The sequence below is a fragment of the Delphinapterus leucas genome, chromosome 5 (assembly GCF_059928025.1).
Source record: "Delphinapterus leucas isolate spDelLeu-1000000601 "Yukka" chromosome 5, BTC_Dleu_Yukka2, whole genome shotgun sequence".
NCBI lineage: Eukaryota > Metazoa > Chordata > Mammalia > Artiodactyla > Monodontidae > Delphinapterus > Delphinapterus leucas.
In genome coordinates this window covers 80,874,595-80,902,422 of record NC_143133.1, presented here as the reverse complement: position 1 = coordinate 80,902,422, position 27,828 = coordinate 80,874,595, and the positions used below count along the sequence as shown (strand labels likewise).

The 27,828-nt window shown below is 36.1% G+C and overlaps 1 protein-coding gene and 1 non-coding gene across 2 annotated transcripts in view; both read right to left on the bottom strand.

Annotated features, from left to right (window-relative positions):
• LOC111169173 (adhesion G protein-coupled receptor L3) overlaps nucleotides 1-27,828 on the bottom strand; it is a 192,678-nt gene that overhangs the window by 3,206 nt on the left and 161,644 nt on the right. The window contains exon 5 of the mRNA XM_089911258.1: nucleotides 25,784-25,969. Within this exon, the coding sequence (XP_089767384.1) occupies nucleotides 25,784-25,969 (186 nt within the window). The remainder of the gene's footprint in view (nucleotides 1-25,783; nucleotides 25,970-27,828) is intronic.
• Nucleotides 5,398-5,505, bottom strand: LOC115801971 (U6 spliceosomal RNA). The gene has a single exon (XR_004022348.1). It is a non-coding gene; the product is annotated as a U6 spliceosomal RNA (small nuclear RNA).

The following is a 27,828-nucleotide window of genomic DNA, read 5'->3' as shown; positions in this document are numbered from 1 at the left end:
TCTTTTTTGGTCAAACTACTTATTTCCATTGCTTTCATTAGCTCAACAACATTTCTTTAAAAAACAGGTTAATTTTCATTGTATTTGATTACAAAGAAATGAGCTTGACGACACTTAGAACCAAAGTTGAACAGGAAATATACAATGAATTTGATTAAAGTGAGGTGCTGTGGCATTACTTTAATGTCCAACAGCTCTCATTAATTTCTATTTTCTGCTATAATTTTTTTCTGACCTAAAATTTACATTCTAAAGTTGGACGGAAATAAGATTGGTTCTGAATATATCTTAAAAAAAATTATATTCTCACCACAATGCCTTGATCCAGAAGGAAAAAACAAACAAACAAAAAACACCTAATGGTTTTGACATGTATAGACTGAAATAATCTAAATTTTGAGAAGTTAATTTAGTCAACAATATCTTTGCCAGAAGCTAAATGTTAATTCACTCCATTATCCTTTTTAAAACACTAGAAACTGAATAGGAGATGGACATTGGAAATGTACATTCTGGTTCTGCCACTAAATTTGTGTGCCTTTGAACAAATTGATGTTTTCTAACCAATCAACAACGTGTGAACTACAAAAGAAAATAAAACTCATCGTGTTTCAATTCGAGGGTGGTTAGGGGCATTCTACTATCAGATATTACTCTCCTCATTACACAGTTTATGGACTAGACTCTAAAGTCACTTTTTTTTTTAAGTCTTTATTGAATTTGTTACAATATTGCTTCTGTTTTATGTTTTGGTTTTTTGGCCAGGAGGCATGTGGGATCTTAGCTCCCTAGCCAAGGGATCGAACCTCCTCCCCCTGCGTTGGAAGGAGAAGTCTTAACCACTGGACCACCAGGGAAACCCCTAAAGTCACTTTTGACTTTATAAAAATCAAATATAAATTAGGAAGTGTGAAAAGTCACTTAGATTCATACCAGGGTCATGTACATAACATACCCTTCTGGACATATATTTGTATTACACAATATTATTGAACCTCTTAAGCAAATTCATTTGACTAATTTTACTCAGAGCATATAATTGTAGTATGTTTGTTAAAAGATGTTATAAACTGTATAATCACACTTTATATACTTCAAAAGGGAAGATGTACTTATTTGTTATAACTACTGTGAAAAATTTTGGAGAAAAACAGCTATATACCCTTCCAATAACAACTTTTGTCATTTTTCCAGGAGAATGTGCTTGTGAAATAGTCTAGGATTCCTTGGCAAGAATACATAAAAGGGAGCTTCCCTGGTGGTGCAGTGGTTGAGAGTCCGTCTGCCGATGCAGGGACACGGGTTCGTGCCCCTGTCCAGGAAGAGCCCACATGCCGCGGAGCAGCTGGGCCCGTGAGCCATGGCCGCTGAGCCTGCGCATCCGGAGCCTGTGCTCCGCAACGGGAGAGGCCACAACAGTGAGAGGCCCGCGTACCAAACAAAAAAAAAAAAGAAAGAAAAAGAATACATAAAAGCGTCCATTGTTGAAGTAAGTCAGAAAGAGAAAAACAAACACCGTATACTAACACATATATATGGAATCTAAAAGAACCTAGGGGCAAGACAGGAATAAAGACGCAGATGTAGAGAATGGACTTGAGGACACAGGGAGGGGGAAGGGTAAGCTGGGACGAAGTGAGAGAGTGGCATGGACATATACACACTACCGAACGTAAAATAGATGGCTAGTGGGAAGCAGCCGCATAGCACAGGGAGATCAGCTCGGCGCTTTGTGACCACCTAGAGGGGTAGGATAGGGAGAGTGGGAGGGAGGGAGACGCAAGAGGGAAGAGATATGGGGATATATGTATAGCTGATTCACTTTGTTATACAGCAGAAACTAACCACACCATTGTAAAGCAATTATACTCCAATAAAGGTGTTAAAAAAAAAAAAAAAGGATCCATGGTGAAAAACATATCAATGGCACTTCTTACTGAGGTGAGCTGTAAATCTTAAACTAGGTAAGCAGAACCACCTGGGAAACTTAGTTACCCTTCTTCCTTTGCTTGAAACCACTAGAATAAAGAGCCAAATAAAATGAATGTCTTGTGAAAAGATATACAACTATACCACCATGGTATTTTTCTGAAGACAAGCTTTTTGATCATGATCTCATTCAGGTTTTAACTCAGGTATCAACTGCTCAAAGAGGTCTTCCACTATCAGCATATCTAGGCAGAGTCTCCCACTCTTAAATCCAAGATCTGTTTTGTTTTCTTTGTATCATGTATCATTATCTAAGATATGTCAGATATTTATTTACCTACAGGACTCTCTCAGTCAAGATCTCTCACTCAAGAAAAGGCAAGCTTCATGAGGATGGTGACTGTGTCATCTGTAAGTGCCAAAAACTCTGCCTGGAACATAATAAGTGTTCAATAACTCTTTGCTGAATGACTGCCATCCAGTGAAGATTCACACATGAGTTTTCTCCCTTTTCACAACAGCAGAAAACAAATCTCTGATTTTATAAGAGCAAAGATTATCTAAGCACAAATGAAAAAACCTATTAGCTAGCGAATGTTATCTGAATCACTATCATTTCAGAGACTCAATGTCACAACAGGCTCCGATTTTAGTACTTATTCACCTCTAACAGAATTATCCGTATTTGGGTCTGGCATTCTCACTAGCTTATGATGTCCTCAGGGGATACATCATGTTCATTTGTATTTTTCCAGGGTAAATTTTAGTGCCTTGAGACATTTTGGGTATTCAATAAATGCCCATTAAACAAAAATAACCTACTTTTAATATCAAATCATGAATAAAATAGGGAAACTGAAAACATCTTCATTTAGTTCTATAACTTTTTGTTGTGTCTCCCGAGAAGTCTTCTGAGTGCTCAGATATCAGCATGGTTTGGAAGGAAGGCAGGGTGAATTACAGGGAATTAAGGAGAAAAGCAGAAGCACAGGTTATTGTAGTGAATGCAGATCACTATGCATAATGACAATATATTCTATAAAAAGCTTTCTACAATGTTTTATTTATTTTGGGTTTTTTTTTTTTTTGGCTGAGCCACGTGGCCTGTGGGATCTTATTTCCCTGACCAGGGATTGAACCCACGCCCTCGCAGTGAAAGCTCAGAGTCCTAACCACTGGACCACCAGGAAATTCCCCCAAATGTTTTAAAATGTACCAAAGCTCACTTTCAATGCAACTCAATGAGGTTTTATTAAATATGTATGATATGCAAAGAACTAGGGAAGTCACTGTTGCGTGAGGTTAGGAAAAATAAGGAAAGCATGGAATCTGTTCTCAATTTGCCTATACTCCAAAGCAGAAGGTAAGCACGTCACATGGGACAAAAAGTAATGAATTCTTGCTGAGGAGGATCAAGAAAAGACCCCAGAGGTGTTTGGTTTTGAGTGGGACACTAAAAGATGAATAAACTGTCTTTAACTATGATGAGGAAATTTGAAGCTAAGGAACAAAACAAGCAAGTTGATGATTAAAAAAAAAAAAAAAAAAAAGAAGGTACCAAGGCAAGCTATTTGTTTGGTTTGAGGCGAGGAGCATGTATGGTGCTTGGAAAGATAGTTTAAGAGATGAGTACAGTGAGAGAAATGGTAAGTAGAAGTCAGGTTTTAGAAGATCTGCAGTATGATGGAAGTTTGGTTTTTATTGTGTAGAAAATGTACAGCCGTTAAAGATATTTAAGCAAAGGAGTTATAAGCTTAGATCTTAAGTTCTTCAGTTCATTTATTATATTTTTAAGTTCTCTTGTGTTAAAATAAAGCAAAGATTTATATATATGCAGATTATCATCAGGCAGCCCATTAGAAAGTTAAGAGCAAATGGTTCCTACTAGTAGATAAATTTAAATTAATAAATTGCTGACATCCTTTTGAAAAAATGCCTAGTAATGAAATTTTATTTTACTCTTTACTTCCACATCTTTGTTTTTTGATGTGTTCTCCTGAATGCAATATTTCTTTATCAATATATACAGTAATCATGCTGAACACTGTTATTTTCTCACTATATTGTACATATGGTTATGTTTAAATATATTTCATGTATAAATTTCAGGATATATAAAGAGAAATAAGTCTTCAGGTCTTCTCTACTCTCATTTCTTGCTTTCTCACTATACATATATGTATATATATATATATATATATATACATATATATATATAGAGAGAGAGTTTACATTGATTTATAATTAAAAAAATAAAAACAATTTTTCCTTCCTTCTTCATTTTTGACTTCTTGATATAAAGTTTATTAGTTGAGAATAAAATAAAATAGAGTAAAAGTTTACAATCATTCCTGAATAATGCACATTGTACTCCAATTTATGTTTAGACATTGATTCAAATCGAAAATTTGAAGGTCAAATGTTAGAAGTCTTCAAAACAGTTTTAAACTTGCAGGTTTTTTTTATTAGAAGTCAAGACGAGTGACTGATAATTTACACATCTGATCAATAAACCTAAGGTTCTTTTTATAATCACTGTCATTTAATATTACTAAGCATATAAAAACCACTAATCTCTGAACTCCCTTTTACATTACAGTGAAGTGTTGGTATCTTCAAGTCTTAAATTAGATTGCATAACACAACTGACCTTAATATAGTAATAAGAACATTTAGTAGTAGAACAAGGTGAAACTAAAATTTCATAGAAATGACTCTGCCTCTTCAAGAAATCCCTTGTTATTTAAAAATGTATTATTTTTTAGCAAACTGTAATTGTATTGTTTTTAAGATCTTATTTAGAGTTAAATGATTGAACACTGTCAAATCTATGCTGTTTTATAGGAATTAAATGGAGCTATAAACTTGACTCAAACTTTCTGCTAACTCAACATTCATTCAACAAATATTAACTAAGTACCTTCAATTGGGATACTGCAAGAAGGACAGATATTCTCCCTTCCCTCAAAGTGGTAACAATATAGTGAGACCACTAAATAAAACACGACATGACAAGCAGTATAACAGTGGAAACACGGGGTTCAAGCGTTGTATTAGGCTCCACGAAGTAAAATTTCAAGCTTAAATACAACATTGCCCAAACAGGCAAGGGGTAAACATGTGTTTATACATACAGAGGTGAAAGAGAACAGGCATCTCAGAGGAACTGAAAAAAAATTCCTTACAGTAGAGCAGAGTGCAAAGGGTTCAGTGACAAGATTAGTAAGTGAAGGCTAGTTTTCAAAGAGGCTTGCAAACCTTGTTAAGATATTTGCAACTCTTCCAAAAGGTACCAATAAGTCACTGAAAAATTTAAGGTAGGGGAGTGATATAAAATACAATGGTTAATATTTACTGAGTGTGTTCCAGACTGTCATCTAAATGCTTTTTATGCATCAGCTCCTTTAATTTTGAGAATAACCCAACAGGTAGAAGTAGTTATTATTCTCATCTTGTAGTGAGAAAATTGAGACTCAGAGAATTTTTTTTTTTCTTTCTGTCATCCTTATGCAGGGGCCATGCTAATCTTCTCTGTATCGTTCCAATTTTAGTATAATGTGCTGTCGAAGCGAGCATGAGACTCAGAGAAGTTAACTTGCCAAAGGCTAATTAGTTAACATAGGGCAGAACCAGGGTTCAAATCCATGCATTCTGGCTCCGGGAATGGAGAAAAATAGATTCCAAAAATATTTAAAACAATTCGTTGATTAATTTACAGTTGGAAAGGGAAATGAAGTGAAATGCACAGAATTTGGGGGTAGGCAATGAGGTGGCACTCACTCAAAATGGGAATAAAGGAAAAGGAGCAAATTTTTGATTGTTAAAAGGTAGAGGATGTAAGTACATGTTGGGGGAAAGTGTGCAAAACATGATGAATTCAGGTTTGTTTATTTTGAATGCAAAGTACTTGAATTGAATTAATTTAAAAGGTCTAGAGAAGACTTGTAGGGGAGAAGAGTAACCTTCCACTACCCTCTTAGGTTCGGTGACAAGACCTGAGAATTAAACTGACATAGAGTAACAGGAAAAAAGCACACAAATTTTATTTAATACAAGGGATACTTCATACGAAAAATAAAGACCTGAAGAAGTAGTTAGGACTGAGAGTTTACCTGCTTTTTTAACCAGAGAATGATAAATTTGTGATGAAGTGTAAACATAAAGGAAAAGGGATTAAGCTACTAGGGCACTAAATTGTGGGAAAGCGACTAGGAAATACATGGGGGAAACAAGTGGAAAATAAGGGTTATTTTCATTTTTGTACATTTTTTTGCTCAGATCCATTTTGGCATTGACTCCCACTCTCTGGTGATAAGAATGTTCTTCTCTTCCTGGCACATGGAAATTTTACGATCTGCTTTTAGATAGAAAGGGGGGGATCAGAAAGCCCTTCTTCATCTGCTGTTTCTCAATTGCCTTCAGTTCAAAATAATCAATGTGCCAAAGTGACAGGTTTTGGGATGGCATATTCTTAACCTCTTCAGTCTGCAGTTTACTAAGATATCTGCTCTTGGCATACAGGTTTAGGCATCATAAATTCAGGAAGCTCATTGAAGCCACTGAGATGTCTGACATTACCCAGATAAACTGAGTAGAAGGAGAAGAACTGATGACCTAGAAACACTAATGATAAAGAAGAAAATGTAGAAAGAATAGTCGACAACTGAGATGAAGAAAGAGTAAGTTGCCAGAAGAGTGTGGTATCACAGAAGTCAAGGGAAGATTGTTTCCATCAATTTCAAAATGAACTCAATCATAAACATATCAAAAAAGTCCTTCTTGGGTTTCCCTGGTGGCGCAGTGGTTGAAAGTCCGCCTGCCGATGCAGGGGACATGGGTTCGTGCCCCGGTCCGGGAAGATCCCACATGCCGTGGAGCAGCTAGGCCCGTGAGCCATGGCCGCTGAGCCTGCGCGTCCGGAGCCTGTGCTCCGCAACGGGAGAGGCCGCAACAGTGAGAGGCCCGCGTACCGCAAAAAAAAAAAAAAGTCCTTCTTGAAGTAATAATAACTCTAGATTTTTTTCTGGGTATCTAGTAAAATGGTTGTAAAATAAAGAGTAAAGCTATGGAGAAGCTGCTTTTGAGGGATAATCAGTTCAATTTTAAGTATCTTTACTTTGAAGTAGGGCATTTATTCATTCAATAAGTATTTCTTGAGCATTTAATATGTCCCAATACTGTTCTAGACTCTTGATATACATCTTAAACAAAGCAGAAAAGGGGAAAAAATCCTAGAACTAAATGTTCTGGCAAGGAAAGTAAACTTAAAATCAGATAGATTTATCGATCTATCTATCATCTAACTATCTAGTAAAATAAAAGTAAAATATACATGATAGGGGGATCTAGAGTTAGGGGTAGGGTTGGGGACAGGGTAGCTTGTGATTTTACCTAGGATGGTCCAGTGGGCCTCCTTGAAAGTGTAACAATTTTAAAAAGGCAAAGTTGCTGAGAGAGTTACCCATGCAGATACTTGGAGGAGATATTCCAATCAGGGGGAACAAACAGGATAAAAGTCCACAAGTGGAAACATGCTCTGCATGTTCCAAAACCTTAAGGAGGCCCATGTTTGGAGCTTTTTACAGAAAACAGGAGGGGTAGGACTGAACCACATCAATTGAGTAGGCAAACACTGCACAAAAATGTAGTTTTCAGGTGAAGACTGGGAATTCAGTTATAAATGGAGGTGTCAGAAAAAAAAAAGTGAAGATGTTGAGAAGTTAGCTTGAAATGAATTTTGGAGTTCAGGAAAGTGGTCTGTGCTACAGATAACATTTGTGAGTCTTAGGAACATAGGTGGTATTTAAATCAATGAGCTCACCCAGGGAGTGTGGGGACAAAGAGGAAACAATAGACTGAGCTAGGAGGCACTCCAACCCAAGGGTTTGGGAGAAAAGGAACCAGCAAAGGAGACTGGAAAGAAGCATCAAGAGGAGGAAAACCAAGAGAATGAGCTGTCCTGATGACAATGTATCAAGGAAAAGGGAGTGGGGAGTGATCAACTGTGCTGGATATTTCTGACTGGTTAAGTATGATGGATTGACAATTGACTACTGAGTTTAGCAGCATGAAATCCTTAATGACCTCAGCAAGTGCAGTTGCAATAAGGTAGTGAGGGCAAAAGCCTGATGAGGTGAAATCAAGAGAGAATACGAGGAGAGGGATTGGTGATAGTGAGTGTAGACAAGTGTTTTGAGAATTTCTACTGCAGTGGAAATACCAGCAAGCAATAGAAAACATTAGCCAGATGCCTCAATTGAAAGGTAAATATTTAAAAGTCACTTTTTGTGTGCTAAGTAGAATTTAAATGGTATCGGGGATATAGAAATAAAAGTGGCACTGTTCCTTTCCAAGGAGCTCTGAAATACAAAAGTGAACAGTTATTACAATATAGCTTGACAACATTTAGAGAAGAGCTAACACCCATCCTTCTCGAACTCTTCCAAAAAATTGCTGAGGAAGGAACACTCCCAAACTCATTCTATGAGGCCACCATCACCCTGATACCAAAACAAGACAAAGATACTACAAAAAAAGAAAATTACAAACCAATATCACTCATGAATATAGATGCAAAAATCCTCTACAAAATACTAGCAAACAGAATCCAACAGCACATTAAAAGGGTCATACACCATGATCAAGTGGGATTTATCCCAGGGATGCAAGGATTCTTCAATATACGCAAATCAATCAATGTGATACACCATATTAACAAACTGAAGAATAAAAACCATATGATCATCTCAATAGATGCAGAAAAAGTTTTTGACAAAACTCAACACCCACTGATGATAAAAACTCTCCAGAAAGTGGGCATAGGGGGAACCTACCTCAACATAATAAAGGCCATATATGAAAAACCCACAACAAACATCATTCTCAGTGGTGAAAATCTGAAAGCGTTTCCTCTAAGATCAGGAACAAGAGAAGGATGTCCACCCTCACCACTATTATTCAGCATAGTTTTGGAAGTCCTAGCCATGGCAATCAGAGAAGAAAAAGAAATAAAAGGAATACAAATTGGAAAAGAAGTAAAACTGTCAGACTCTATACACTGTTTGCAGATGACACAATACTATACATAGAGAATCTTAAAGATGCCAGCAGAAAACTACTAGAGCTAATCAATGAATTTGGTAAAGTTGCAGGATACAAAATTAATGCACAGAAATCTCTTGCATTCCTATACACTAATGATGAAAAATCTGAAAGAGAAATTAAGGAAACACTCCCATTTACCATTGCAACAAAAAGAATAAAATACCTAAGAATAAACCTACCTAGGGAGACAAAAGACCTGCATGCAGGAAACTATAAGACACTGATGAAAGAAATTAAAGATGGTACCAACAGATGGAGAGATATACCATGCTCTTGAATTGGAAGAATCAATATTGTGAAAATGACTATACTACCCAAAGCAATCTACAGATTCAATGCAATTCCTATCAAAGGAAACCACAAAGAAGACGAAAAGACAACCCTCAAAATGGGAGAAAATATTTGCAAACAAATCAATGGACAAAGGATTAATCTCCAAAATATATAAACAGCTCATGCAGCTCAATTAAAAAAAAAAAACAACCCAATCCAAAAACGGGCAGAAGACCTAAATAGATATTTCTCTAAAGAAGACATACAGATGGCCAAGAAGCACATGAAAAGCTGCTCAACATCACTAATTATTAGATAAATGCAAATCAAAACTACAATGAGGTATCACCTCACACCAGTTAGAATGGGCATCATCAGAAAATCTACAAGCAACAAATGCTGGAGAGGGTGTGGAGAAAAGGAAACCCTCTTGCACTGCTGGTGGGAATGTAAATTGATACAGCCGCTATGGAGAACAGTATGGAGGTTCCTTAAAAAACTAAAAATAGAATTACCATATGACCCAGCACTCCCACTACTGGGCATATACCCAGGGAAAACCATAATTCAAAAAGACACATGCACCCCAATGTTCATTGCAGCACTATTTACAATAGCCAGGTCATGGGAGCAACCTAAATGCCCATCAACAGGCAAATGGATAAAGAAGATATGGTACATATATACAATGGAATATTACTCAGCCATAAAAAGGAATGAAATTGGGTCATTTGTAGAGACGTGGATGGATCTAGAGACAATCATACAGAGTGAAGTAAGTCAGAAAGAGAAAAACAGATATCGTATATTAACGCATATATGTGTAACCTATAAAAATGGTACAGATGAATTGGTTTGCAGGGCAGAAATTGAGACACAGATGTAGAGAACAAACGTATGGACACCAAGGGGGGAAAGCAGCGGGGTGTGGGGGTGGTGTTGTGATGAACTGGGAGATTTTGATTGATATGTATACACTGATGTGTACAAAATGGATGACTAAGAAGAACCTGCTGTATATAAAAAAAATTAAATTAAATTAAAAAGTATATATAGCTTGATAATTGCTGTAATAAGAGGAAAAGTGAGGATGTATAAGAGGGCATTTATCCAGACTAGGTGGTAGAAAGAATGCTTCTTTACAGTCACTGGCTTATAATGTAGGTGTTGGCAGATAAGTCAACGTTACTGAGAAGAAAGGATGGAGAAAGGAGAACAAATATAGAAGTAATCCAAGCAGAACATAACTGTGCCTTAAAAGGCACAGAGACATGAACTGCAAGTACTTAGGTGGTTTGGGAGTGTAGAATCTAAGAATATGGAAGGGGTCAGCTAAAGGTATGGGAAAAGAGGAGTAAAATTCTCAAACACTGTAGTCCAAAACAGGAAATTTTTTCTTTAGTGAAAAAGAGAGTAATGGACAGTCTTTGAGTGGGATCAAGTCTTAATCAGATTTGCATCTTTAAAACATTATTCAGCAGTAGGGAGAATGGAATGACAAATTTCTAAGTGTTTAAAGTGGTTGATTAAGGTTTTTTGAGAATTACCTACATAAAGGTGATAACTGAGCAGCAATAATGAATATCAGAGGAAAACTAAATTTGCAACCAAATTAATCTTGCAAAAATCTACTGTCACAACCCTAGTTAAAACTCTTCAATGGCATTCAGAATCTTGACTCCTTCCCATAGATTTCCTAGCCCTGTATTCTCCTTCAACCCATTGCTTCAGGCATATTATCCTTCTTTCTATTTCCAGAACTCTCCAACCTCACTTGGCCATGATGGGTGACCTCTGATTCTAGAATGCTTTTTCTCTAGATAGGCACATGGCTGATCTCTTACTGCCTGGAGTCAGCTGCACTGTCATCTCCCAGATACACACAGTCTAAAGTAACCAAGCAGTTACTTTAACTCATGATTCTGTTTTAATTCTCTGCATAGTACATCGGCCATTATCTTCTTTTATTATTTTGATTGCTTTACTGTCTATTTCCTTCCCAAACTCCAGTTTGCTAAACTAGGATGTGAGCTCTGCAAGAATAGTAATCCTGTCTGTCTTTACCTTTGAACCAATGCACCTGGTACAGTGCCTGAAGCACAGGAGCTCAACAAATATTGTCTGAGTGAGTAAATGAATGAATATTTCTATGCTCTTTTTAAGCATACACACTAATTATTTTAAATGGAAAATATATTTTCTGACTTTAAAAAGGACAACCTTGCAGGAAAGTCTGAAAAACTGTCACAGCCTAGAGGAGCCTAAGGAGATATGATGTTTAAATGTAATGTGATATCCTGATAGGATCCTGAAACAGAAGAAGGCATACTTAAAAACTAAGTGAATCTGAACTATGCATTTTAGTTAATAATAATATATCAATATTGGCTCATTAATTATAATGAATGTACCATACTAATGTAAGGTAGTAATAGTAAAGGAAACTCTGTGTGTAGGAGGGATATATGGTATTGGAACTCAATACTAACTGACCAATTTTCTGTAAGTCTAAAACTTTTCCAATAAATACTCTGTACTAGTAAAAAAAAAAATTAAAAAGTATACATTGTGGATTAATCTCCAAAATTTATAAGCAGCTCATGCAGCTCAATAACAAAAAAACAAACTATCCAATCCAAAAATGCGCAGAAGACCTAAATAGACATTTCTCCAAAGAAGATATACAGACTGCCAACAAACACATGAAAGAATGCTCAATATCATTAATCATTAGAGAAATGCAAATCAAAACTACAACGAGATATCATCTCACACCAGTCAGAATGGCCATTATCAAAAAATCTAGAAACAATAAATGCTGGAGAGGGTGTGGAGAAAAGAGAACACTCTTGCATTGCTGGTGGGAATGTGAATTGGTACAGCCACTGTGGAGAACAGTATGGAGGTTCCTTAAAAAAGTACAAATAGAACTACCATATGACCCAGCAATCCCACTACTGGGCATATATCCCGAGAAAACCATAATTCAAAAAGAGTCATGTACCAAAATGTTCACTGCAGCTCTATTTACAATAGCCTGGAGATGGAAACAACCTAAGTGTCCATCATCGGATGAATGGATAAAGAAGATGTGGCACATATATACAATGGAATATTACTCAGCCATAAAAAGAAATGAAATTGAGCTATTTGTAATGAGATGGATGGACCTAGAGTCTGTCATACAGAGTGAAGTAAGTCAGAAAGAGAAAGACAAATACTGTATGCTAACACATATATATGGAATTTAAGAAAAAAAATGTCATGAAGAACCTAGGGGTAAGACGGGAATGAAGACGCAGACCTACTAGAGAATGGACTTGAGGATATGGGGAGGGGGAAGGGTAAACTGTGACAAAATGAGAGAGTGGCATGGACATATATACACTACCAAACATAAAATAGATAGCTAGTGGAAAACCACATAGCACAGGGAGATCAGCTCGGTGCTTTGTGACCACCTAGAGGGGTGGGATAGGGAGGGTGGGAGGGAGGGAGACACAAGAGGGAAGAGATATGGGAACATATGTATATGTATAACTAATTCACTTGTTATAAAGGAGAAACTAACACACCATTGTAAAGTAATTATACTCCAATAAAGATGTAAAAAAAAAAAAGTATACGTTGTGAACAGTTGAAAATACATAAATATATACATTAAAACTGGAAAGTCTATTTATGGAATAACACCCACCTCTCCCAAAAGGAATTTCTTTGACAGTTAGTTGTGGGCCCCTCCAGACTCGTAAATATTTACACATACATACAGATAGATGTGATCACCATAATAACGTTATTTGTTTGGTTTTTTGCTTGCTTGCCTTTTTTTTTTTACTTGCTACTGTATTATACCCATCTTTCTAAGTCAATACGAGATCTACCTCATTCTTTCTGTGGCTAAAGATTATTCCACTATTTGGTGTAGCATTTTATTCAACTGGTTTCCTACTGATACAGTTAAGTCTTTTTGTTGATATAAACTGTGATACAAGTGTACCTTGTGATCATCTCTATATGCTTATTCTTCTCAGTGGTGGAATGCTACCACATAATGTGGGTCTGCCGCAGCTACTCCCTAAGTACTAGTTGTAGGTAAAGAGAACAGTACTGTTTTGTGATTGTATGACAAAATTTATAAAGAAACATGGATGTGAGTAAAAATTGTCTTTCTGGTAGGATATTTAAGAGACTGATAACAGTAAGGAAGGAGATCTGAATGACTGGGGAGAGAGGTAGGGCTGCTTGCACCACACAACTCCAAGAGGGTACCACTGAAATAGGTCACAATGTCAGTGGCGTGCCCCAGAGTTAGCAATGCAGCAGGCTCAGTGGGAAGGAGCCATACCTATTATTCTACTTTTTGAATTTTAAACCATATACCTATATTAGCTATTCAGAAATAATCTGAAATAATCTTTTTTTTCCTTTTAACAAAAATGATTGCTTTCATACTATAAGAGAACAATCAAAAGAACATTTTAATCTATACTTAGGGCTTAAAAGTAACCATTGGTATTGTCATAACTCTGGTAGATTATTACATCAAAACTGGATGAATATATCAATATGTACCATTAAATGAGAAAAAGTATTTTTGGTTGCATCTAAGAATACTGTTTGCCCAATAATTCTCTTGTTTTAGATATAGAATCACTGGACATTAATAGATATAGTTATGCCCAGCTGCAAAAGTATACCTATTAATGAAGCATTTAGCTATGCAAAGCTAAATCCCTTGGGCTATCCCTGAGTAGCCCAAGGGATATGGTCAGAAGTAGGGGAAATGGTCAAATATAGTTGGGTGAGACATTTGGAAAGTTCTAACAGAGATAAATAGCTACCTGTCCTTATGCTTCTTTCTATGTAAAAATTAGCACGGATGCTAAGTAACCATCTTGTCATTTTGAGGATGGAAACCCATGTGCTAAAGACAATAGAGCAGAAAAGCAGATGAAGCCTTGGTCTCTGATACGGAGTTTTCACACTAATCCTGAACCGTTTCGGCTGCATTTCCTTTTTACTTAATGAAAATAAAGCCCTAGTTTAAGTTGTCATAGTTAAGTTTCTGTTACTACTGGCTGATAAGGGAAAATATCAGAATTATAACTCTGTTGGGAGCAGTATTAAAAAATCATTTGTTTGGTTCCAAGCCATCAAGGAACTACTCTACTGCAAATGACACCTTAAAACTTCCATTGCTTTCCTGACCTGTACCAGAAAGTAGGACCTTAAATCTGTAATTCTATTTTAAATGTATTTTTTTCCTTCTGGTTAGGTACATGATTATAATGCTGTTAAAGAAATAGCAAAGTAGGGCTTCCCTGGTGGCGCAGTGGTTGAGAGTCCGCCTGCCGATGCAGGGGACACGGGTTCGTGCCCCGGTTCGGGAGGATCCCACATGCCGCGGAGCGGTTAGGCCCATGAGCCATGGCCGCTGAGCCTGCGCATCCGGAGCCTGTGCTCCGCAACGGGAGAGGCCACAACAACGTGAGGCCGGCGTACCACAAAAAAAAAAAAAAAAAAGAAATAACAAAGTAAATTGATGTCCATTCTCTTGTGTTTGCGTAGAAAGTATATCTATTTATATTCTACGTATTTAAAACTTTTCTGAAAGTAAACTCATGCTCGGAAAGCCAAGATGCGTTAGAATGGACTTTAAATAAACAATTTTACAATTAAGTAGTTATCTAGGCTTTGATCAAGAAGTTATAAGACAGAAGAAAATAAAATTTGGTGAAAAGTGAGAAAATACTTTTGTTTTAAGTGAAAACATTTTATTTAAAAACAAAAGGGCTTTTTTTTTTTTCCACCCTTATTAGAATTACTTCCTGAAGCATTTACAAGCCACGTATATAGAAACAGCAGCTGGAACATTTTGTTTACTTACAGGAAATGTGCAAACTGGAAGAGTCAGAAATGACTTTGTAAAGTGGCCATCTCTGCCTGACCTGACACATTAGCCATGGGAATTTTGAGAGATTCCCAAAATGATGTTCTTTGCACGTCAAAGCAGGAACTCCCTCATCAACATCTGTCATTGTCCTTTAGAGGTTTTCAAATTATTAAGATTTATGAACTGACCTACCTATGCTCTTAAATAATAACCTGAATAATTTACACTGCTTACATTCCATATGGTTTTACTATCTTTTGATTCAACAATTGCTTTACAACAGCATTTAGTGACTGCAACTTATAGAAAAGAATTCTTATATCTTCTTTATCTAAAGAAAACTACTCTGCTTTGTAGATGGAAGTTACTTTCTTTGATCCCAAAGTCTTTTAGAAATAGGTTCAGGGCACCAGAAACATGCAGGGTGCAGATTTATATTTTTTCTCTTACTGACTCAAATCAAGTGCAGATTTATCAAGCTGAGAAATATATTAAGTTCACAAGGTTTTAACAAAGGGTTACCAAATCTCAAGAACCTGGTGTGATTCAAACTACTTTCAGATGTCCTTTTAATTATATTAAATGAAAGTTTGGGTTGGCTTTGATGCTTATGGGCAAACATCGAAATCTCCTGAAAGAGCTGCTAAAAGTACTCCCCGTTGCTGCAGTTAATATACTACATTGTATGCACACCACTAGCCAATTTATTCTAGCCACTTTAACAAGGATATCCAGCCTGACAGGCCACACAGAATAGTATCACAAGTCAAGCAAAGCACAAATCATTAGAGGACTCAGAAAGTCGTTTGACATGCACCATGGAGCTCTTTGTCACACAGCCAATTAAGTGACCAAACAAGAAACTTGAAAATACTCATTAATTTCTTCCTAGCAGTATAAATGGACGTTAGAATCTTTCTTGTCTCATGCACCAAAGGCACACAAGTAAAACTGGCATAATTCAATCTGCACTTTGTCAAAGGTGCAAGTAGCAACTTTGGTTCACAGAAAGTCTGCATGCATTACAGAGAAAAAAATGAAAGCAATAGGTAAAAATGTTTATGCAGTACATATAATAATATAGATATATGGGCTTTGGAATTTTAAAATTCATCAAAAGTTGACGTTACTTTTATAATTGAAAAGCTGTATCAGCATTTTCTTTCTTCTTTTTTTTTTTTTTTTTTTGCGGTACGCAGGCCTTTCCCTTTGCGGAGCACAGGCTCCGGACGCGCAGGCTCAGCGGCCATGGCGCACGGGCCCAGCCGCTCCGCAGCATGTGGGATCCTCCCGCACCGGAGCCCGAACCCGCGTCCCCTGCATCTGCAGGCGGACTCTCAACCACTGCGCCACCAGGGAAACCCCTGTATCAGCGTTTCTGAGCAGATTCAGCAGCACTTGACATCATTTCCTTCTCCATGAAACAAGAACTTGAGTTGACTCCCCGATGCCATACTCTCCAGGTCCTACTCCTTCTTTAAGGCTGGTCATTAGTCTCTACGGCTGGTTCCTCTTCCTCTCCCTGACCTCATCATATGACAGTGTCCTGGGGCTCAGCTCTAGATTCTCTTCTCTTTCTACACTCATTTCCTTGATGAATTCATCTAGTACATTGGCTGAAAATGCCACTCTAAGTGAAACATTACTAAATGATTATGTCTAGCTTGACCTCTCAGGTAAATTTCAAGCTCGTATATCTAACTGTATATTTACCATCAATATTGCATACCTAATAAGAATCTCCAACTTAACATGCCCCTGAGTGAAGATCTTTTTGTGCTCCTCCCAAATTGGTCACAGATTGACTATCTCAATAAATGGTGACTGCATCCTTCCAGTTGCTCAGTCAAAACACTTTGTGTCATCCCAACTCCTATCTCTGACACTTCACATACAACCCCTTAGCGAATCCTGTTTGTTCCCCTTAAAAAAATTCCCAAAGCTGAAGAATTATCTCAGCATCCCGCACTCATATCCTGTTCCAAGTGAATGTTGTTATTGCCCAAATGGTCACCCCTGTTTCAGCCCTTACTTTTCCTGCTAGAATCTATTCTCCACTTTTTTTTTTTTTTTTTTTTTGCGATATGTGGGCCTCTCACTATTGTGGCCTCTCCCGTTGTGGAGCACAGGCTCTGGACGCTCAGGCTCAGCGGCCATGGCTCACGGGCCTAGCCACTCCGCGGCATGTGGGATCTTCCCGGACCGGGGCACGAACCCGTGTCCCCTGCATCGGCAGGCGGACTCTCACCCACTGCGCCACCAGGGAAGCCCTATTCTCCACTTTCAAAACACATCACATCATGTCATCCTTCTGCTCATAAACCTGCAGTGGTTTCCTGTGTGTCTATGAGTAAAAGTTGAAGTCCTTACGATGGTCTATCAGATCTGGGCCCTCGCTGCCCCACAGATTAATGTCCTGTTATCCTCTTCTCTTTCACTCTCCTCCAGTTGCATTCGCTTCCTGGACAACACGGGCATATTTCCACCTCAGAAACTTTGTTTTCTCTGCTGGAATGCTTTTTCCTGCATATCTTCACAGTTCACTCCTTCAGAGTTTTTCTGAAATGCCACCTCAGTGATGTGTTTCTTGCTCTATTTTTCTCCGTAACATTTATCATCATCTCACATACCATATATTTCACATACTTAGCATACTGTTTATATTCTGCTACTGGACGTTTCACCCCAGGAGAGAGAGCAGGGATTTTGGCCTGTTATGGGCACTGCTATGTTCCCAGTACTGATAAAATTACTGGGCACATGTGCTGAACTAGTAATTCTTGAATGTTTTTGTCGTTAACTACTATGTGATGTTTTTTACATAGTTTTGAATATAGAGATTGCTTTCACACTGATGGTACCTAGGATACAGATTTCTAGTGGATAATGAAGGTGAAACAAACAAAATAAATAAATAAAATAAACAAAAAAAGCAAACTATAATTCCAAACTGAAATAAAAAGAGACCTTATTACAAATACTTGGTAAGATTTAAAGAATACATAGACTATCTGCCTTTGAAAAAAAGGAAAGAAAAATTTAAGGAAGGATGAGGAAGGATGGGAAGAGGGAGGAAACCAGGTATGCATGTATATGTGTCTTTTAAAAAAAATTTGCATCTATTTACCAATTTTTTCTGATCAGTTCTCAGCCCAACTATGCAAATAATAGTAGGTTCCAAAGAATGACTCAGAAGATTCACATCAAAAACTGTATGTACTTATATTTCCCATTAAGCAAGATCGACTGCAGACTCTAGGGAGTCCATGCCACCTCTGAGATTTGGAGGACAAAAGAAACTGCTGATAAATATCAAAACATGTTTCTTAACTAGGAAAATGTCCTGCTTTTAAAGCAGTAAAAAATGAACGCTAGTAATTTTTAATAGTTTCTGCTAAAGAGAAGAACAATGTTAACAAACATTACTATTTAAAAGATGGGAACTTGGGATTGAAAAATGAGAAAAAAATATAAATATAAGTTCTGGTTACATTTATAGAACATGAAGGCAGTTGTTCTTAAGCTATTTGAGGTCACATTCTACTCTCAGATTCTCATGAAAACACAGACCTCTCTTTGGAGCCATATAATTTTTTTATTCGTTCATGGATTACCCTCCTAAAACTTCCCCTGTCCCCATTCCACCACTAGAGTTAAGAACTTATGCAATTCACATGTACTCGGATGGTTATAATCAAAAAGAGAAAATAACAGTGCTGCCGTAGATGTGGAAAAATTGGAACCCTCACATATTGCTGGTGGAAATGTAAAATGGTGTGGTCACTTTGGAAAACAGTTTGACTGTTCCTCCTTTAACATAGAGTTAGAATATTTTCTACTGCTTTTTTCTTCTCTCAATATGATAATTTTTAAATCACAGTCTCCTCTGAAAACCAAATGACCTCAAAGTAAATTATGTTTGTATTTGACCTGGCTATAGGAGTACAAAATAATCACCACACAGCCATTTGAGCTCAATCTCACAAAAAGGAGAAATTTAGAAAAAATTGTTATACTTTATACCATTCCTGAAATACAGTACCATAAATCAATAAATATAAACCAAATAATATATCTTGACTTCTAACACCAAATAATGTCAGTTTCGCAATCACATTATTTTGGCGAATGAGAGCATGAGTTTCTGAATCAGGAAGACCTAACTTTGAATTCAGGAGCCCCTCAATTATTATTGTGTAATTTTGTGAAAGTCATTTAATGCTTCCTGTGCCACATTTTCTCTAAGTTAAGAATAGCAATAACTTATATCATAAGGTTGTTTTGAATATTAAGAATTTATGCAGAATGCTTTGCACAATTATGGCCACAGTGCCTAATGAACATATTTATTCTTCATAATAAATCACTGTTATTCCTTTTTTTTTCTTGCGGTATGCGTGCCTCTCACCGTTGTGGCCTCTCCCACTGAGGAGCACAGGCTCTGGACGCGCAGGCCCAGCGGCCATGGCTCACGGGCCTAGCCGCTCCGCGCGGCATGTGGGATCTTCCTGGACTGGGGCACAAACCCGTGTTCCCTGCATCGGCAGGTGGACTCTCAACCACTGCGCCACCAGGGAAGCCCTATTCTTAATCATGGTGTTGAAGAAGCACTGGATGCACAACGGGACAGCAGCATTAGTGCCATTGGTGCTAGTTGTGTGACCTTGGTCCAGTCATTTCATCTCTCCAGATCTCAACTCACTCATCTTCATCTCTAAGGTCCCTCCTGGTAATATTATATCATGGTAGCTACTTAATATGCATATGTAACACAAACCTTATTTGTTATCTCTGGCATAAAACTTAAAGCCCTCTCCTAAATGAAGGTATGTATTATGCCTGCAATACGGTAATGCTATTTTTACTATGACATGTCAATATCTATCTTTTGATAGTCAACAAGGATTTTAATATAATCTAAAATTACAACTAAATAAAGAAAAATAAAATATATTTGACCCAATTTTTTTTTTTTGTTAAAATCCTTGAGACAAAAGAATAATGGGTTTTAGGAGATTCACATATTATTTAAAAAATCAGAGCAACTATCTTTTAATTGTTCACCTATAGATGAGTTATCATAGCTGACGGCTGACAGTCCAGATTTCACTTTTTTTTTTTTTGTGGAATAAAAAGTGGGAAGCAAGAAATAAAAAGTAGATCTAGATAATTCATAAAATAGACACTGTATTTCTAAAAAATTAAAAGCTAAATGTGTTTAGATGGTCAAAATCAAACCTAGGAGAATCACTGCTTGTGCCCATAGAAAGGAAATTTTTTTTAAGAATCTTGTGATAACTAAATAATTATATTTTTTCAAATTTAATGCATAAAACATTTCAAATGTATTTCATACCTATGTCATAGGTAGCTCAGAATGTGCTCTGAACATAGAAATAATAGGCAACATAAGCCTTTAAAATTCAAATAGACTAAAGTTTAAGGTATTATTCACTATAGAATTTCATAGAATAATGACCTACAATAAAAGGAATAGAAATAATGCTGTGTTATAGTGAGCACAGCATTTCTGCTTCACCAATATTCTGTTTGTATTTGGTCTTATCAGATGTTTAGTCAATAGCTGAAACATTTATTCATAGCCAGTCAATTACAACACCAGGAAATCAGCTACTGAATAAACTGTGCTATTAATTTTCCATCAGAGATTCATGTTTGAATGACCATGCCTTTCATAGATTTAAATACTGAAAGGCTAATTATCTCCAAGGCCCCATTAAAGGGATAGCATAGATTATAATAAAAAACAATCTTAATATTGCTCAAAAATGATCCTCAGGGGCTTCCCTGGTGGCGCAGTGGTTGAGAGTCCGCCTGCCGATGCAGGGAACACGGGTTCGTGCCCCGGTCCGGGAAGATCCCACATGCCGCGGAGCGACTGGTCCCCTGAGCCATGGCCACTGAGCCTGCGGGTCCGGAGCCTGTGCTCCGCAACAGGAGAGGCCACAACAGTGAGAGGCCCACATACCGCGAAAAAAAAAAAAAAAATGATCCTCCACTTTCAATGCTGAAGAGTACTTCATTTCTCTGTCTATGGCACACACTAAGCAATATATATACATAAACCCCCCCTCAAGCAATTTCTTTCCCAAAACCTTAGAAAAATAAACCTGAACAGCTTCTTAAATACAAAGATTCATTAATTTATAAAGTTAAATGCAAATTAAAACCTTTTCTTCCTAATCTCTGTTCAATGTTCAAATTATTATTTTTTTCCTTTTAAATGACTGTCTCACAAAATGCCCTTATTGTGAATAAACTGATACTGTGTATTTTCTGGACTACTAATCTGAGAACCAGTGATTTGGGTCTTGAAGGTATCTCTCTTCATAAATGTAGTTGGCCTTCCCCTTAAAAATGCTATGATATATACACATAGGGAGTAAAGTTGACAGTCACACAGTTTCATATTTTTTCTTACTTCTGATAAAGTTACTTTGTATTTTGGGACCCACAAAATGGGGGCCACCCTAGTGGCCTGGTCCACATCACAAATCTAAATCTGTACTTATGGGAAATGACTGTCAAGGAAACCTCACATACACTGATCACAATCCTCCAACTCAGAGTTAGCTAGCTCACCTTACCCTAGAAAACAGGACCTGCTAGCCTTATAAGGAAATCCCCAACCTCCTTGCCAATCGCGCCCTGTTTAGAGTTGTCTCTATAAAACTCACTCCTGTCCAACATCCCTCAGGGAGAGTGCACCACTGATGGTGAGGCACTTACTGCCTCAACCCATGGATTGTTTTTCCTTGAATATAGCACATCAAAGTCATTACTAAATAGCTTTGTGGTTTGAATTTGTCATTTGACCTTGCCTGCCTTTGTTCCTCCCTCCTCCCTCCCCTCCCCTCCCCTCCCTTCCGCTCCCCTCCCCTCCCCTTCCCTTCTCTCCTCTCCTCTCCTCTCCTCTTCTCCCCTCCCCTCCCTTCTTTCCCTTATTCTAAAAATAACTATGAAGCTTGCTTCTGGGATTCTTTTTCACAAAGAACTCATAAACAGTAGAAATGTTTTTTATCTTGCTTAGAAACAAATTACAACTGGAGGAAAAATTACACTTACATTCAGATTCATGTGTTTATAATAAGTGGAAGAGTAAGATCGTCACAGCTTGTCTTGATTAATTTGGCACAGAAGCATGATATTCCAAGTATCCTGGAATTGTTGTCTTATTTGATTGAGTGTCATTTCTGGATGACTTGCTACTCAAATATTAGCTAGACCAACATAGGAATGAAATGTTTTCATACCCACCTCTCTGAAGAAATTAGAGATTTATTATATATTACACCCAACTCACCTTTCAGTGATGATCAAAATTCTCACACCCAAAGTTGCACCTCTATGCTAGTCTGTGCTTCTCTTGTATGATAGAGCACTGGCACTGTCAAATTTCTTTTTAGCACATACGCTTTCATATAACTTTCCATTCCCACCCTCCATGCCCTCCCTGAAATTCTTCTAGCTCAACAGGATACATTATCATCTTTCTATCGGATGCCCATACATGCTATCACCAACAGAGGCAATTCAACAACTTAACACATTTATAAAAACGCAGAAAGTACCTGGACATAGGCTCTGCAAGAGCGCTCTCTTTTCTGAAGCTGAATCCATTAAGACAGCAGATTAAACACAGAATAGAAAAAACAAGTTAGTGACAGAAGAAAACAAGAAAAATAAAAGAACACATCTACACAAACACCTTATTTTGTTGTGCACTACTTTCAAGAAGAGAATGAAAGCTAAGCAGCAGCAAAATGTCAGCAACAGCTTGAAAAATAGTAACTAACAGCTTTTCAGAACCCAAGTGATAACTGGATGGTATAAAGCTGTTAATGATGGAAAGAAATCTTAGACTAAATTTAGTAGAAATTAGTAAAAATCAATATACTTCATTCATTTGACATGATTCATTTGACATGACGTTAGTTATTAATTCATGGGCCACAAATGAAGATCTAGGAAGTTAAGTAAATTATGTCAAAAATTTGGAACCCATTTTTTAAAGATAGTAAATTGTCTGTGGTTTACAGATTTTTAGGTGGTTAATGTGTCCCACAAACCATTTGTTCATACATACAAAAAGTTCTATTTATTGAGAAAATAGAAATGCCCATTCATTTGACTATTTGATTCTAAGGGACAAATACCAAGAGATAAGTAACTTCTGATTAAAAGAATGCAATCGATATTGTGATTTATCTTGTTTTTATTTCTTGAAGAATTCCTTTTGATGGTTTTGACTAAAAGTTTTATACATTTTAGAAACTTCTGTGGGATAAGAAGCCTGTTTCTGTGTGTTTCTTTGTTTTCATACAGAATGATGTTTTTCTGGGCAAAAGGTTAACAGCAACTCATACTCAGTCCCAAACATTTTTTCCTGGTGATAAAATGAATAATTAATACATATATTTGCTCTGTTTAAATAAATGACTACAAATTTTATAAATTAGGTTGTAGTTTTCCTCCTTTTCCCTATTATTTTCCTTCAGGAGCCTCGATTGTTCAAGGAGAAAATTACCCAGTTTTAAGAAGCAGTTACTCTGATGCCTTTTGTGTGGCTAATACTCTCCCACTTTAATTCATGCATTCTTCAATGAGCATAGAGCAGTTACTCCTCTAAAGAATTAAGTGAGGAATGAGTGCAAGTAAATTGTCAGCACTGTCATTTGGGTCACTGACTCTCATTTTGGTTTAGCAGGTCTCTAAACCCTCCAGAATTTCAATGTGGAGCGCAATTGATTTGTACCAAGTTGACTTTGCAAATCTGATGGGTTAAAACTGCTTCAGGGAACAGTGGGAACCACAGGAAATGAGAGCCAGCCAGGAAGCATGTGAATAACCTCTGCCCTCCCATCTTCTTACCCCATCATGCAAATTAACATATAACAAACCACGTTATATAAACAGCTGAAAAGAGCCAAATAAGAAACAAAAGAGAGCATTAAAAAGCTTCACAAATGAAAATTTGTCCATTATGCAGTTATTTGATATTCAGACTAGGCAAGCTGATTAGCTGTAGCTAGTTAGAATGTGACATTAATTGCCAGGTTTACCCGATATTGTCAGACATCGACACCATTTTTAAATAAAGATACAAAGTATTGCTATAACAAGTAATGGTATGGATACGTAACATTAATAGAAATTACTATATCCAGTACATTATGATAACAATAGCTGGCAGCAATATTCATTAATAGCCTCCAGTCAGCCTGGGTAATAACACATTAAAATCACAGCATGCCCAGACTACATAGGCAGCTGTGGATTATATTCTGCCAGCGGCTTGGTTGAGATTCTATCAGGAATATGAATGACAAAAATAACTCCTTTTTGCTCAGCATGAAAAAAACTTTAGTAATAATTTATATCTAATTGATAAAACTGAATCTATTTTCTGAGGATGAAATTGCAGGAAAAACCGACAGATAAAATATCTAGCTTTTTAATGTCGAACCATTATTATTTAAAAAAGTTTCTTCCATCTCATGAGTGAGACTCCTAGTCTAATAAGACAGAAAAGAAATAAACATAATAAAGACCAGTCTGCAAAGTTATTTTTTCATTCTAAAGGGGAATGTTCATTTAGTGAATTTCATACAGGACATTAGAGGGTCACTGCCAAATTCTTGCTTTTTTAAGTAATAAGATTATCACTGATATTTGAGACCTTAAAATCAAGTTTCAATAACCGATTATCTTTACTACAAAAATGCCATTCAGGGAATACATGTTATCTGATGGCAGCATTCTAGTATCTTTTTACCATGTGATATTTTGTTACATAAATAAATGATATTCTTTATAAATATATTAAATATATTTTACATACTTATGTAAATAAAATGCTTATATGTGTATAGGTTATATATAAAATGCTTATATATGAGTATATAATGTATATAAATATATAGTAGATTTATAAATATAAATTAAAATACATAAAATTCCTTAAAATTTAAAAAATAAATTATTTTTATTAGTTACAATTCAAAGTTGCTGAAACACATTTAAACCTTTTAAGTTATAATGGTAATGATACAAAATCAGTAATTTAAAAATCAAAAGGAAATAAAAATTAAAACAAATACTTGCCCTATGAGGTTTTTAATGTAATATTAATTAGGTTAAATTATTTTAAAAAAATCTATAATGTATTACTAATATCCTTTTTCATTGTTATTTTCTAAATTTCTGCTTGTTGATTAGACATTTGTTTTACTGTTAATTATATTAATATAAAGGTTTGAAAGGGGGAAAAAAACCCAAAAGAAATGGCATTTATCTATAGTAACCCTGCCCGAATTTAGCATACAAAAGAGTACTATGGAAAATAGAATTGTAATTTCAAAATACATATAGAGAGATCTCATTTATTGTTCCTTAGATTGAAAGTCAAATAAGGTCATTATTATACTGCAGTAGTGAAGTGAATTGAATATAGCTAGCAATTCTCTTTAGAATGATCTGATTTTATGGAAAGAAAGAAATTAATCAGGGAAGTCTTACTGATTTTACAACTTTAAAGATACATGTAACAAAGGTCCTTACCTTGTTCAAACTTCGTGCAGCACTATCTTTTCCACCTGGGGTCAAGTTCCGGAGCTGTACATCTAGGAGGCCTACCAGCTGATCCATGGCCCGGACTGAATAAGTGATATCTCCAGCGTTCAAGTGATTTCTTGTCTGTTCAGCCAGTTCTCTAGCAATGTTGGCAGCTGTCTCTCCAGATTTCAACTACAATTTTGAAAACAGAACAAAAAGGAAAGAGATCTTAAATAAGTAATTTTATTGGTTTCTTTGGACAATTGTTTTTGCATATGTTTTAATCATTGAGGCAAGAAAGTTATTAAATCCCATCTTTACTTGGTATACATTCCTTAAGTTTCCCTGCTAATCCATTATTTTCTTCAATACCTAACTTGAAATTCATGCCTTTAGGAAGCTCCTCCTGAGGAATCTAACTTCTAGAAATTGTTCTTAGTTTACCCATCTGGGTGGTTAAGTCTAAGGTTTGCCCCATGACTTTTCTCTATGCGTTTCTAAATTGGATGCTGACAGAGGCCAGTACAAATTTTCCATTATGCCTAGTTTAGCACTTAGTTCACAATGAATACTCACTGGCTGCTAAACTCTGTGAAAATTTAATTCCAAATAAAATCCCTGCTTTTCAAAGTGCTGTTCATCTTCTTACTAAGTAAGAGATTTTGTTCCCAATGTATTAGGTAGCAAACTATTGGTTAGTTTCTAGCACTTTCCTTTTCTGAAAGTATGTGCTGCTTTTTCAAGTATATTCTACAAGAATTTTTCAAATTGTCAACAATCCAAAGATGTTAAAAGAGATAGACTAATACCCTATGATTACTTGAGCAAATTTGATAGCTCTGGGTAATAAGACAGGAATATATATTAGCTTATAAGGAAGGCCTGGGGAACTTAAAAAGAAAAGTAAGTGTAATTTCCCAATTTATCATGTCCTTTATCATTTTTAAACTAATAGACTAAAATAAGATTATAAAACATTTACACAATACAGATATAGGTATGCAATGCAAAAATCATGAATGTCTCTTCTTTTGCCTCTATATATTCCCACTTCCCAGAGATTGTTAATGGTTTGGCATGGATCTTTCCTGACTTTAGCCTGCTCTATTACTACTTAAATATATAATAGTGTCATTATTTAGAAAATTTTCTTTTCTTCTCTTTTTCTACTTTTAACACAGTCTAATACAGAACTTAGGATCCCGAACAGAAAGGTCCTCTCTTTGTAAGGCTATCTTCCTAATGGATATCCAGAAAGCTATAAGGGGCACAACAAAACCTCTTAGTCAAATAGGTTATCACTATCTATTCAGGGATGCTTAATAAATGTTTGTAGCAGTATTGAGTGTTAAAGAAACATGAATAAATTGGAGAAATTGGAATAACTAAATTGCTAACAATCACATTCTCAAGTATATAGAAAAATCCTAATTCAAAAACATAAAAATAGTTTAAGAACAAAGTGTTGGCAAAGATTTGTAAAAATGTATATGACCATCATAAACTACTACTGAATGTGTATATTTGCATACTTCCTATGTAGAGTAAATTACTAGTGTCTATTAAACTCTGAAATGTGAAGACTGTATAAGACAGAGATTTCTCTTATCACTATCAACCATAAAAAAATAATCCCACTGTTATGAAAGAGATATGTTCAAAGATGTTCATTCTAGCTTGCTTATAATAGAAAACAAAATGGGCTATGACTGTGGAAAACTGCTTATGTATATAAATACTATGGAATATTAACCAACAGTTTAAAAGTATGAAGGAGAACAATATTGTTAACGTTAATCTTCAACATGTAATATTGAGTTAAAATAAATGCAAGTATAAAAATTATTTATATGCTAATATATATAGGTATGTTATTAGTGAAATATAAACACACAACTTGAGTAGCATATAAACATGTTACCTATGAAAAATAAATATTATATGTAAATATTTTACATTTATATATATGTGTATATGTTTAAACACATAGAACAAAATCTGAAAGATGGAAATCAAAAAACAAATCCTTTTCTGCAATGTTTAAATTTTAC